Source organism: Podarcis vaucheri (genome assembly GCF_965113315.1).
Source record: "Podarcis vaucheri genome assembly, chromosome: 7".
NCBI lineage: Eukaryota > Metazoa > Chordata > Lepidosauria > Squamata > Lacertidae > Podarcis > Podarcis vaucheri.
The window spans coordinates 11,356,579-11,371,076 of NC_138765.1; the positions used below are offsets into that span (position 1 = coordinate 11,356,579).

At 50.0% G+C, this 14,498-nt stretch overlaps 1 protein-coding gene across 3 annotated transcripts in view; it reads right to left on the bottom strand.

The window, feature by feature from the left end:
- NECTIN2 (nectin cell adhesion molecule 2) overlaps positions 1 to 14,498 on the bottom strand; it is a 106,901-nt gene that overhangs the window by 35,359 nt on the left and 57,044 nt on the right. For 2 of the 3 annotated variants that reach the window (XM_082231187.1, XM_082231189.1), the window contains exons 4-5: positions 14,111 to 14,228; positions 10,599 to 10,747 (exon numbers count right to left, since the gene is read on the bottom strand). In XM_082231187.1, the coding sequence (XP_082087313.1) occupies positions 10,599 to 10,747; positions 14,111 to 14,228 (267 nt within the window). Of the gene's footprint in view, positions 1 to 7,709; positions 9,429 to 10,598; positions 10,748 to 14,110; positions 14,229 to 14,498 lie in introns of those variants that run through there. The other variant, XM_082231188.1, reaches the window with a different exon arrangement.

Below are 14,498 nucleotides of genomic sequence, written 5' to 3' on the forward strand. Positions count from 1 at the left end.
GAGTGCTCTGATGGTGTTTCCTGCTTGGCAGGGGGTTGGACTCGATGGCCCTTGTGGTCTCTTCCAACTCTATGATTCTATGATTCTATGATTCTATGATCATCTAGTCCAGTGTTTTTCAACCACTGTTCCGCGGCAAGATGTTGCCTGGTGTGCCGTGGGAAAAATTGAAAAATTCGAAAGATTTTTTTTAAAAAAGTCAAATTTTCGCCCACTAGGCAGGCGCCGGATTGTGTCCACCCTATTTTCCATCCGTCCTGGGTGGGGATCAGATCAGATGGGATCGGATGAGAGCGGACAGGCGGTCCGCTCTCATCCGATTCCCCATAGAGAGCAGCGGGGCTGTGACATCTCCCTCTCAGCACACTGTGGTGGTGTGCCTCGTGATTTTTTTCATGAAACAAGTGTGCCTTTGCCCAAAAAAGGTTGAAAAACACTGATCTAGTCCAACCCCCTGCAAAACACAGTCAGTCGCAGCAAAAGCAGCATGGCTCCATGAGTGCCGGATTTCTGTATAAGCTCAGCAAAATCCCTTATTTTGGCTGCTGATCCCTTATTTTCGAGGCTGCTGGTCCCTTATTTTCAAATCTGTAAGTTGACAGCTATGGGCAGAGAACCTACAGTACTTCAGACAACGTGGACAACGTTCAAGGGTAATGGGAGTTACTTCCCATGAAGTTCGAACCCCAACATTTCATTTCTATCGCAAATTTAGCATTTGCCCCTAAGTGCTTCAACGAGCCTTTATGGTGGCTCCAGCAATGTGTTACAGACAAGGCCAAGACAGTTTGCGCCTTAGCAAAGGCCAGGCCTGTGAACGTGTGGCGAAACTCGTCTGTTTGAAACCAAGGGCTCATAGCTCGTGCTCGTAACCACCGTGCAAGCCGCTTACAGATGAAGCGCCGGGCTTGCAGGTGAGCAAAAATGAGGCCGATGGCAGGTGTCCAACAGCCATGCTCCGCTGAAGGGTGAAATAAAGATTTATAGGAAAGTGACAGGGAGTGAAATTTCAGAAACCTTCCCCGGCCTCTCCTTTTTCTAAGTGTCAGGGCTCTCCCTGGGTGTGTCAATCATACACATCCTGGTGTTACGAGATTGGCAGAACCACACCAGGGGTGAGGAATCCTAGGCAACTGAGTCAAATGCGGCCTTCTAGTCTTCTCTATGTGGCCCTCAAGATTCTCCCCAGGAAATATCCCTCCCTGGCTGTGATTCACACCCCCCTTGAGTGTTTCTGCTTGGCAAACAGATTTTTTAAAAACTAAATCACTGACATCCCTCACAAATACAGTGGTACCTCGGGTTAAGTACTTAATTCGTTCTGGAAGTCCGTACTTAACCTGAAACTGTTCTTAACCTGAAGCAACGCTTTAGCTAATGGGGCCTCCTGCTGCCGCCGCGCCAACAGAGCACGATTTCTGTTCTCATCCTGAAGCAAAGTTCTTAACCTGAAGCACTATTTCTGGGTTAGCGGAGTCTGTAACCTGAAGCGTATGTAACCTGAAGAGTATGTAACCTGAGGTACCACTGTATCAGACTGCGAACGAAGTATGCTATATGAGCATTTACGCAAAGTGAGAAAGTTTGCACCTATCGGGATGCATACATTAAAAGCCCAGCGCTTTGATTTCTTTTTTAAATGCAGAGCGGCGAACAGCCCTGCTGCTTTTGAACACAGTATCCAGAGAGAGATCAGAGTTACAAGTTCAAGGAGGCAGCTTGGAGGGAAATAAAGATGCCAGAATCCTTGGAAGTTCAAGTAGTTGGGCTGTCGAACCTACGAGAAGTTCAGGGGCCCAACTTGCTAGAAGCCACTATTTCCCACTGTGCTATATGTGAGAGACCTTTCCGTTGGTTCTGGATAGACAAAAGTACTTCAGTCACAAACACATAATATGAGATTTGCTGCCAGAACGTGATGCAATGCTACCTTCTACCTCAGTTTTGTGGGTTTTTTTAAAGAATGGGGTTGAGAATGGATTAGTCCCCAGGATGGGAACCTGTGGCCCTCCAGATGTTTATTGATTTCAACTGCCATCAGCCCCAGACAGTAGGGCCAAGTTGTCAGGGATGATGAAGTGCCTGGAGGCGGTTGGAGGTTGGATGGCGGCTAACAGATTGAGGTTGAATCCTGACAAGACAGAAGTACTGTTTTGGGGGGACAGGAGGCGGGCAGGTGTGGAGGATTCCCTGGTCCTGAATGGGGTAACTGTGCCCCTGAAGGACCAGGTGCGCAGCCTGGGAGTCATTCTGGACTCACAGCTGTCCATGGAGGCACAGGTCAAATCTGTGTCCAGGGCAGCTGTTTACCAGGCTGAGACCCTATCTGCCTGTGGACTGCCTCGCCAGAGTGGTGCATGCTCTGGTTATCTCCCGCTTGGACTACTGCAATGCGCTCTACGTGGGGCTACCTTTGAAGGTGACCCGGAAACTACAACTAATCCAGAATGCGGCAGCGAGACTGGTGACTGGGAGCGGCCGCCGAGACCATATAACACTGGTCTTGAAAGACCTACATTGGCTCCCAGTACGTTTCCGAGCACAATTCAAAGTGTTGGTGCTGACCTTTAAAGCCCTAAACGGCCTCGGTCCAGTATACCTGAAGGAGCGTCTCCACCCCCATCATTGAGCCCAGACTCTGAGGTCCAGCGCCGAGGGCCTTCTGGCGGTTCCCTCACTGCGAGAAGCCAAGTTACAGGGAACCAGGCAGAGGGCCTTCTCGGTAGTGGCACCCTCCCTGTGGAACACCCTCCCACCAGATGTCAAAGAGAACAACAGCTACCAGGCTTTTAGAAGACATCTGAAGGCAGCCCTGTTTAGGGAAGCTTTTAATGTTTGATGTATTATAGTATTTTAATATTCTTTTGGAAGCCGCCCAGAGTGGCTGGGGAAGCCCAGCCAGATGGGCGGGGTATAAATAATAAATTATTATTATTATTATTATTATTATTATTATTATTATTATTATTAGAACTGTAGTCCAGCAATATCTAGTCATACGTTAGGCCAGTGTTTCCAGCAGATTTTGGACTACAATTCCCATCATCCAGTGGTCTTGCTAGCTAGGGATGATGGGAGTTGTAGTCCAAAAAAAACAGCTGGAGACCCAAGTTTGGGAAACACTCGAGGTAGACCAAACTTTGCCAAGCTGGTGCCTTCCAGACTTGGTAGGACTTCAAGTCCCATCAGCCCCCTGCCTAGCACCTGCTGGCTGGGGACTGAGGGGAGTTGTAGTCCAACAAGCAGGTTCGTAAAGGCTAGGTTCGACAATGGTCTGGTTTGCATGACACCTTAAGCCAACCTGAGGCTTATCGAGACTGTGCAGTTCCAGGAGAGCAGCTTCCAGTTACTTTACGCTTTTATTTACTGGTGTGCCCCAAGCCGAGATAAGCCAAGGTTCAGCGTGCCATGCCGTGCAAACCAGGCCCGAAATGAGGAAAGGCAGGCCTGTCAACCAGCACTAGGTCTGCCAGATAAACAGGACCTCTGTGGTTCAGAGGCAGATGACAACAAGAGGGGTGTTGGTTGCTTTCATGCCTTGCTTGAAAGGCACTAAGGCTGGGTGGGGCTTTAAATCCAATCCGGCAAGGCTCTTCCTTTTGAGCTTAAGACCTCCCTTGCCAAGAGGATTACCCTGGGGTGGAGTTGGGGATGTCATGCACCCCTCAGGCCTGCTTGCATCATAGGCGCTGTGAATGTACACATGGAGAAGGAAATAGCGTTAAGCACCCACTCTAATGCCTTGTTCCCGTGCTGTTCTTTCACACTTTACGTACTTGAGTAGACAACTGCAACAAAATGTTGGAGCAGGGAGCACTCCTGTTAAGGATTTTCGGCTGGCCGGCCATACCTATTTTCAGGATACTCCATTTTAACACCTTCCTACTCTAACCCTCTTATCGAGCTGTGGTTTCAGCGCATTTCCTTCCACACATCCTTAACATTTTTGTACTTCTGCAAACCTTGGGGTGAGGGACGCGGGTGGCGCTGTGGGTTAAACCACAGAGCCTCTTGGGCTTGCCGATCAGAAGGTCGGCGGTTCGAATCCCCGCAACGGGGTGAGCTCCCGTTGCTCGGTCCCTGCTCCTGCCAACCTAGCAGTTCAAAAGCATGTCAAGTGCAAGTAGATAAATAGATACCACTCTGGCGGGAAGGTAAACGGTGTTTCCGTGTGCTGCTCTGGTTCGCCAGAAGCGGCTTAGTCATGCTGGCCACAAGACCCGGAAGCTGTACGCCGGCTCCCTCGGCCTATAGAGCAAGATGAGCGCCGTAACCCCAGAGTCGGCCACGACTGGACCTAATGGTCAGGGGTCCTTTAAAAGCTTGGGATTACCCTAGCCTTCCGCTACTTCTCTCTTTCGCAGAGACCCTGCCGCTGTTATTTAAAGGATCTACACTTGTGAGAACGAGTTTCCTCTTAGTAGAGATGTTGCTTGATACTGCACCTCATCCTGGACCACTGGCTTGGCCATCCCTCCCTGGGACTGATTGGAGTTGGGAGCACAATAATACCAGGATCATGCCAAGGAACGTGGGGATGTCGCAAAACTCTCCTCAGCCCGTTTAGAGAAAGCTGCTCTCTCTGTTAGTTGGGCAGAGGAATCCTGGCTGGGAAGGGGTAGATCAGGCCCAACTCTGGCAACAACCTGAAGGCGCGTCTCCACTCCCATTGTTCTGCCCAGACACTGAGGTCCAGTGCCGAGAGCCTTCTGGCGGTTCTCTTGCTGTGAGAAGCCAAGTTACAGGGAACCAGGCAGAGGGCCTTCTCGGTAGTGGCACCCACCATGTGGAACGCCCTCCCACCAGATGTCAAAGAGAACAACAACTACCAGACTTTTAGAAGACATCTGAAGGCAGCCCTGTTTAGGGAAGCTTTTAATGGCAGTCCAGAAGATTTACACCTGCTTTCGTCTGACTTCCAACTCATTTTATCCCTGAAATAAGAGTTAAAGTGACGGTTTGGAAATCTGTGTTGGTCTTTACGGGCATTTTAGCCTCCAATGAAATATTTCACCTGAGAAAAACACATGTATCCCCCCCCCTTTTAAAAAAAGGGAAAAAATCACTTCAGTGGCGGTGCTTGTATCAAAATGGTCCTTAAACTGAACTCTCTGTGAGGGGGGAAAAACCCCCAAGCTGCTTACAAAGATAAAATTTTAGCTCACTTCCCTACAGAATTGGAGAAAAGCATTACATCAATAGGTTGTGTGTTTTTTTTATTCATTGGCACAGCCTCCTGTTCCTCTCTTAGCAGCCACAGATGTTTAGCTGGTGAGGCTTTTTTCCTGGCATGAGGATAAAGTGACCGAGAAAAGTTCACAGCTCATATTTCAATGCATCAGGCTGCTGTGGGAAAAACATTGGCAGGGTCTTTTTTTGTGTGTTTTTTTTAAACACAGAAATCCTGCCCCAGAAGTGAATGCTACCATCGCTGTGGCCTGTATTCAAAGCAGTCTTTTCACTGCTGGCACCTGCAGTCACAGGTGCCTGTATACAGTGCAAGGCACCGTAAACTGCCCTCTGTTTCTCCAAAACAGCACCTGGGCCATACCTGCTGTTCCTGCTTTGAAGGAAACCCGATCTCCCTCCTGGGGCAGACAGGTGGTCATGGAGACGTGCAAAAAAAGTTGACAGATCAGACCGGTTCTAAACAGCAGGCGCCTGCTGCCAAAGAACACCCTCACCCTGTCCCAAAAAATGGGGTGGTATTTTAGAGGCTGGTTTTAACAGTGCAATAAGAGCGAGGAGGTGCAAAACCCATGCACACTAACCAAACTATTTTTTTTATTTATAGCACCGCAACGTACCTTTCCTAGCTGAAGGAGCATAGCTGTTTACAAAAGAACAACAAGCAGAGCTACTGATGCAATTCTCTTTTCTCCTCAGAGCTGTGAGGCCTAGGCAGTGAGTTTTTTTGACCGAATTCAGAGAGGAAGAGGGGGAAAGTGTCGATTAATGCAGTGTTTTTCAACCACTGTTCCGCGGCACACTAGTGTGCCGCGGGATGTTGCCTGGTGTGCCGTGGGAAAAATTGAAAAATTCGAAAGATTTTTTAAAAGAAAAAAGTCAAATTTTCGCCCACTACGCAGGCGCCGGACTGTGTCCACCCTATTTTCCATCCATCCTGGGTGGGGATCAGATCGGATGGGATCGGATGAGAGCGGACAGGCGGTCCGCTCTCATCCGATTCCCCATAGAGAGCAGCGGGGCTCTGACATCTCCCTCTCCGCACACAGTGGTGGTGTGCCTCGTGGTTTTTTTCATGAAACAAGTGTGCCTTTGCCCAAAAAAGGTTGAAAAACACTGGATTAATGGGAGGCCAAAATAGGCCACTGATGACGGCAACTTTGCCAACCATATTGACATTCAACATTATTAAGGAGTATTATTATTGATAATAACAACAACAGGCAGGCAGACACACACACCGCCAGGACCTACTCCTGTGCCATCCCATAGGGCCAACAGACACAATTCTGCCCTGTGGTAAAGAAGAGGGGCTGGGAGACAGGGTTATTTGGGTGGGAGAGCTCAGAAACTGTAAACCGTCTTGGTGAAACGGCAGTATAGTGGTACCTCGGGTTACATACGCTTCAGGTTACATACGCTTCAGGTTACACACTCCGCTAACCCAGAAATAGTGCTTCAGGTTAAGAACTTTGCTTCAGGATGAGAACAGAAATCATGCTCTGGCAGCGCAGCAGCAGCAGGAGGCCCCATTAGCTAAAGTGGTGCTTCAGGTTAAGAACAGTTTCAGGTTAAATACAGACCTCCGGAACGAATTAAGTTCTTAACCTGAGGTACCACTGTATATAAATCCAGTAGGAAAACATGTATAAATTCATCTGCAGGAACCATTTAGAGCACGGACACCCCACCCTCCAACCTAGACTACAACTCCTATCATTCCTGACCAAAGGCCATGCTCCCTAGGGATGGTGGGAGTTGGAGTCCGACAGCATCCAGAGAGGCTACGGACCTGAACCACTTTTATGGTTGTATTTGGGATGTTGCTCACAGTACGACAAGCAATTGGTGCCTCCCACTCTGCTCTTCCTTTGAAAATACCTCAGTGGTACCTCAGGTTCAGTACTTAATTCGTTCCAGAGGTCCGTTCTTAACCTGAAACTATTCTTAACCTGAAGCAACACTTTAGCTAATGGGGCCTCCCACTGCTGCCGTGCCGCCAGAGCCCGATTTCTGTTCTCATCCTGAAGCAAAGTTCTTAACCTGAAGCACTATTTCTGGGTTAGCGAAGTGTGTAACCAGAAGCGTATTTAACCTGAGGTACCACTGTATATCAGGAAGTACCTTTTGCCTCTGTAGCAACGTTTTTTTTTTAAAAAAAAACGCAATAGACAGCACTTCACAATAAGGAAGAATCCAGAGTAGAGAACGCCAGCATTGCTTTTTCTTCTGCGGATCAAATTCGGCTACGCGAAACTTCCTTTCCCCAATGTGCACTTCCTCTCCTACTCAGAGGAGACAGCCCAGTCACTCAGCCTGAGCCTCTAGGACATTTCGCTTGCAATTAATTTTATACCGAGCAAGGTGGCTTTAAATATTCATGCGGCCGCGAGAAGGCAAGGGATTCGGTGTCACCGTGGCAAGGATCCCTTCTGCTTCAGCAACGTAAGGGGTTCCTCGCCGCCATCAACCCCCAAACCTCCCCTTGTCAGACAAACCCCAAAACAGGAAGGCAAGAAGAGTTCGGTTTCAATACATCTTTTAATTACACTCAAATGTGGAGACAGAGCCCACCGGGGACACACACACACAAAAAAACCCCAAAAGTACGAAAATAACTCTGCGCCTTTTTCACAAAGGCGGGGGGTATTTACAGACATTTGTGGGTTATGTATGAAGGAGGGGGAAACCTGCTGGTCCTCATTAAGGCACAGCATGGGGTAGTGCAGAAGAGAGGGGAAGAGGGACCCATCTCCTGACCCTCCAAACAACTCCACAGGAACCCCCCCACCCCACCGAAAACAACGCGCACAATGATGGTGAACGATTCAGGGGAGTTTATGGGGAGGGGACGTGGGGCAGGCCAAACCGGGGGACGGACAGACCCCCGGCAAACAGATAAGCAACTCTTTTGGAATAAAGCAAGGCCCGGGGGCTGGCAGTGCGAGTGGCGCTGTGCCCCCTCTCTCCTTCCCCCACCCCTGGCCTTGTTCCCGGATGAAAGAAGGGGGGTGATCCGAAGAGCAGGAAGGCCTTTACCTGTTGAGACAGGACAGGCAGGGTGGAGGATGTGCAGAGAAGGGGAAGGAAGAGAGAGCACTTTTAGACAGGAGCCTGGTCTTTTCCTCCCAAGCACCAGGCTGGGGAGGGGGGGATTCAGCACCAGCCAAGACCACCCGGTTAAGAGCACCAAAAAGAAACCAGAGAGCGCCATTCGGGGAGAGAGAGAGAGAGAGAGAGAGATTAAAGATTGCCAAAACCTGGGGGGTGTCACGCAAGGCATGATGAGCCCAAAGGTCCTTTACACCAGCGACAGGAGAAGCTAGGTGCATTTCCTTCCCAAGCTGCCCCACGCCCAGTTTTTAGTCAGCTCTGCATCTCTAACACGTACTACAAAAAAAGGAAGAAGTCGAATCCTCTTAAGGCAGCAGCACGCAAAATGTCTCCTGGTGGTCGAAGAAGAGGGAAATCTTCGGGGTAAAGAGTGTCCCGTCCCTGTCCCCCCCCCCCTTGTTAAAAAAGAAAGCAAAAACAAGTTTCCCCTTTTCGGCAACCCCCAACTTCCTGGGGCTCCGACAAATCTCCCCCTGGGATGTCTCTTGCGGCTGCCTCGCCTCTCGAAGTCGAGGGAGGCTTCGCTGCCCCACCAACAGAGTCTGGCCACGCAGGGCCCATAAATTAAATCAAAAACCAGAACTTTGTAGAGTCTCTCTTAAGCGTGTCTTTTGCGAAGGCCAAAGTTTTTTTCCTGGCATCCTCCTGGTGACGCCGCCGAGGCCGGGCTCACACGTAGACAGCTGTCTTGGATATGATGGAGCCGTCGTGCTGGGACTCCATGTCGTCGAACTCGTAGCCGTGGTGGGGAGAGCCGAGCCGCAACATGGGGCCCAACTGGTCATATTGCTCCTCGTCTCCCTCCAGGCGGTGGGACGGGTAGCCGTAGGGCGGGAGGCGCTCCTCGCGTTCATCTTCCTCGTCGTACTCGTCATCGTCCTCCTGCCCCTTCCCCGGGGCGGCTTTGAGGGGCCGGTCGAGTTCGGTGAAGTCGCGGGCTGGGGGAGGAGCTGTCCCGTTGCCAAAGACCCGGGTCTTGGGGTCGTAAGAGCCTTTGGTGCCCCGGTGACGGCGGCGACGCACAGCAAAGAAGACTATGGCTCCCAGGAGAGCCAAGGCTAGGATCCCCCCCACGATGGACCCGGCCAAAGCTCCAGCGCTGCTGCTCTGCCTCTTCGCCGGCTGGTCTGAGTAAAAAAAGGAAGACGAGGGGTGTCACTCAGAGAAAAGTGCATCACTAGGCTTTGCCAGCGCTGGGGAAGGGGCAGAGCTGCAGGTGGAGCCGTGGAAGAGCACACGGGCGGGGTCTCTGGGACCCCCCGCCTCCCCTATCCATCTGGAAGGGTCCTCCTGCAAAGGAGCCCCCTTGCTGTCCGAGGAGAATTGGGACATTAGAGGGTCCAGGGAGTGCCTCTTCCATGCAGGCCTGCCCGAGCATGACGCGGCCTAGCATGTCGCCTCTGTACCTAAAACACACCCAGCCGGAGGAACAGCCTGTGCCACAACTTACACCCACAATGCGCCCAGACGATTAGGCCCCATGGCGCTCCTTGCTTTCCCGTTTCCACAATGCATTCGGCTTTCGGGACATGCACAGTAAGCCCGCAACTTACACAGGAGTTAACATTCCGCGGATCGCGCCTAAAGCCAAAATCGCGTGGGCTCAACCCTGGGTGGGATTGCCAAAGTCGTTTTTCCTGGAACCCTGACTCCTCTTTCCATCCTCTGTTTTTTTGGCGGAATGCACATGGTTTAAATGCACGTAAGTTGCGGGCTTGCTGCATTCCCAAGACGTGAGCCATGTATCGAACCATTTACAATACCAGGAGAAGGACGTCATATGGTGCGGAGGCCCAGATTTGCGACTTCCAGTTCTTGTTCAGCTCCACCCAGCACGGCCATGATAGGATTTGCAGTCCAACAACATCTCAAATTTCAGCAAATCTGGTGTCCCCCTGTCTCTTGCGCTCCACTAAATGAATCTCTGGAGGGAGATTTAGGTTCCCCACCCCGAGTCTAAAGATTTCTCCCTGACATGTTAGTATCATGTATACAAGGATTGGGGGTGGGGGGGAGGAGAACAGAAGCACTCTAAATATCACATCCTCCATCTCAAACTGAAAATGGTGCGGCCCAGTAATCAAGTTCTAAAGAGTTTCAGCTCTCAGCCCAGAGAAGGAAGCACATATTATATATAAACAGCTGGCCCCCAAAGCAGTTTTACTTTTTGTTTGGGTTTTTTTTTTTAAAGGCAGCAAGATTCCCCATATGTGCAAAACACCAGGCCACCAGATCCAAGTCCTTTCACCCAAAAGCTCCACACACACTCAAGACCATCGACTCCCCACGATACTCACCTCGGACATAGATGGGTTGATCTGTCGAAACCTGTCCCACGCGATTGGTGGCCTGGCATCTAAAAGTGGTGTTCACTGAAGCATCCACGTTGCGCACCAAGAGTATGTCGCCCTGGACCTCCACAGTCTTTGGGAGAGGCCCATTGGCCCTGAATGGGAGCAAGAGAGAGAGAGAGAGAGAGAGAGAGAGAGAGAGAGAGAGAGAGAGAGACTTAGCTAGGAAACAGAATCTGGGAGACTCCAATAGTCCCTTGTAAGAACCCATTACACATGCCGTGTCTTTTGCATTGAAGGATGCAAGACACCTGTGCGTATACAACAGTACACAAATTTAATAAATTGTAGTGATAATGATAATGCTAATAAATGTATTCTGCTGCTGTGTGAGCTTTTCTCCACAAGCCACGACAATCAGAAACTTTTCTTTTTTAAAAAAGAAAGAAGAGGATGCTACAAATTTCATACTATACATACCATAGATTCCGGTGTATAAGATGACTTTTTAACCCTGGAAAAGAGGTTAAAAAGTCGGGGTATGGCTTCAGTGTGTGGTGGGCTCTGTGCCAGGAGGAAGCTGCCTGGCAAAGCTGCCCAGGGATGCTAAGCTGGCTTCGCCGGGCGGCTTCCTCCCAGCACGGAGCTCACTGCCCACTGCCGCTTCGGAAGCTGCCACCGCAGCAGCAATGGGTGGCGCGCTCCGCTTTGTGCCAGCAGGAAGCCACCCAGCGAAGCCGGCTTAGCATCACTGGACAGCTTCCTCCCGGCGTGGAGCCCGCCACCCACTGCCCAGCGAAGCTGCCGAAGCGTATAAGACAACCCCCCCCCACAAAATTGGCAGCGTCGTCTTATACGCCCAGTCGCCTAATACGCCAGAATCTACGGTAAGTGTTTCTTAACCTTGGGTCTCCGGCTGTTGTTGGACTACAACTCCCATCAACCCTAGCTAGCAGAACCAGTGGTCTAAGATGATGGGAGTTTTAGTCCAACAACAGCTGGAGACCCATGGCAGAGAAACCAGTCTAGGACAGTCTGAATGAATGGTACAGGGAAGGAGAAAAAGGGCCTACCAATGAAACTTAAATAGGAAATCATCCCAGAGAAGATAGATGAGGACCCTGCAGAGCCCCAGATATTGCTGGATTACAACTCCCATCAGCCTTGACCAATGGCTGGACTGCCCTGGGGCTGATGGGAGTACGAAAACGTCGATAATACCACAGGCTCCTCATCCCTGCTATAAAGGTTTATATCATTTTATATTAGGACTGCATGTAAGCTGAAGACATGGAGTAGCAACACATGAGTGAACTTTTTCCTGGTGCCACTTTGAACTTAATTTGGCACTCACTGTTTATAGTATCTTATCAGTGCAAACAGGATACCCTTTTTTTCCAATGCATGCCATGTGTACTGCTCTGGACTAAACCACAAACTTAAGCCCCCTCCTCTTTGCAAGGCTTCTCTGCTTTGATCCCCTCGTCCCAAGGTACTCTACAGAAGGTCATGCAGAACTCGGGAGCCCTGTTTTCCTAGCCCTCCCCTGCCCAGAGCCAGAGTCATCTGGGGAGGATGTTTTTCCTTTGGCGAGCCAGAAGAACCGGCTCAGCCTCATTCTGTGCTGAAAGGGGAAGCCGTCTCCCACAGGCTGGAGGAAGAGGCTTAACACAGCCTACGAGTTCTTTGGAGCAGACTGTGCAACGTTCAACCCACTGAACTGAAAGAAAGCCACCAATCCCACACATTTTGAAAATGTTTTTGTCTTCTTGCAGCCCGAGGCAGGCAGAAAACCCCTGGTGGTTTTTCAAATTAATAATAATAATAATAATATTCCTAGGGGCAGATGGGGCTGGTCAACCTGGGAAGGTAAGCTCATCTAGAAGAAGGAAAACTCTGATCCTAAACCTCCGGCTGAGGAGTAAACCCTACACAAATCTGGAGTGGAATTACTAAGATGGTTGGTTGGCGCCTTGCACGCCTCCTTCCGGAACTCTTACACCCAAGCCAATGCCAAATGTACTGTGGTACCTCGGGTTACATACGCTTCAGGTTACAGACTCCGCTAACCCAGAAATAGTGCTTCAGGTTAAGAACTTTGCTTCAGGATAAGAACAGAAATTGTGCTCCTGCGGCGGGGCATCAGCAGGAGGCCCCGTTAGCTAAAGTGGTGCTTCAGGTTAAGTATAGTTTCAGGTTAAGAACGGACCTCCGGAACGAATTAAGTACTTAACCTGAGGTACCACTGTATTGCTCTGCCTTCCTTTGGACCACATCAAAAAGGGCAAGAGTGGGGTCTTGTCATCTAGGCAGCCCAGGACCCCCATACACGCTGCCCAGGCTTGCACCCCGGGGAGGTCACTTTGCTACTGCAAATGCACTCCATTGTCTCTCAAGGCCAACAATAGGCTTCCATTCGTGGCTGCGTTTTGCTTAGTGGGTCACAAGCTATTCAGGCCTATCATAAAATACAGTGGTACCTTGATTCTCAAACGCCTTGGTACTCAAACATCATGGAACCCAAACACTGCAAACCCGGAAGTAAGTGTTCCGGTTTGCGAACTTATTTTGGAAACCAAACGTGCTCCATTTTGAGTTTTACGCTTCCATTTTGAGTGCCAGGCTTCCGTTTTGAGTGTTACACTGAGGTCTGTCTGTTTTTGCCATTTATTTTGCGTTTTTGTTTTTGCGGCTCTTTTTGTTTCGTTTTTGTGACTGTGTGGAACCCAGTTCAGCTACTGATTGACTGACAGTGTGACTGCAGTGCATTGTTTATTGCTTTCATTGCATGCATCAATGGTCTCATTAGAGCGTAAAATTCATGTTAAATTGCTGTTTTAGGGGTTGTTTTCAAAAGTCTGGAACGGATTAATCCATTTTGCATTACTTTCTATGGGAAAGCGCACCTTGGTTTTGGAACGCTTTGGTTTTGGAACGGACTTCCAGAACGGATTAAGTTTGAGAACCAAGGAACCACTGTAGATGTCATTGCCAGGAACAGCTTGCATTGAAAAACAAAAAGCGGCAAGTTTCTAGTTCTCGTGGACACAGAAGTGAAGCCTGGGGGGAGGGCGGGAAGCCAACATTCACTGGGCATCTTCTAAAGAAGGCTTCTCCAGCCAGGTGCTTTGGATCACAACTCCTTGCACACACACACACACACACACCCCACCTGCTGGTGGTTGTGCTGGGTGGGGCTCAAAACATCTGGGGAGTTGAGATGACCCTCCCAGGCAGACTTTCAAATTCTGAATGTCCCAAAGAGTGCCGAGAGAATGTAAGGTCACACAGTGCAGATCTTCCCTCTTCAAATCAGGAACTGCGGCACATGGAAAAGCCTTTCATCAGCACCACTCCTGAGAAAGTGCAGGGATGAACTTCAAAGCTCATCAAAGTGCAGAAGTCCTAACTGGCCGGCTTCAAGTGAATGCCTCCGCAGAAGGGCACACTCGAGGGGGGGGCGTGTTTACTGGCTGGTGGTGGGAGGGAAGAGAGAAAGAAAGAGGTGTCGGACTCACGTGCTCCAGATGAATTCGGTGGGCGGAGGGTTCCCCTTGGCGGTGCATTTGAGCATGGCCTCATTGCGGCTCAAATACCAGTTGTCGTCATATCCCTCTATGGTGACCTCAGGAGGATCTGCAAGGAGAAACCAGATAGGATACTCCCGTCTTTCTTGGTGGCAGGCACTGAGAAGACGCACAAATCCCTGCTTCTTCTTTCTCTCCCAGCCAACATTGCCTTCCTGCGAATATCCCCACAAGCTCTGCCTGAAACAGCATCTGCTATCTCCCCAGGTCCTTTTCTCAGTTTTTTCACCTCCCGAAGAGCCTTTTATTGGCTATAGCTCTTTCCCAATCTCCTCCTGCATCAGAATTGCCTTTTGGGTGTTTTAGATGGTTTCATCGC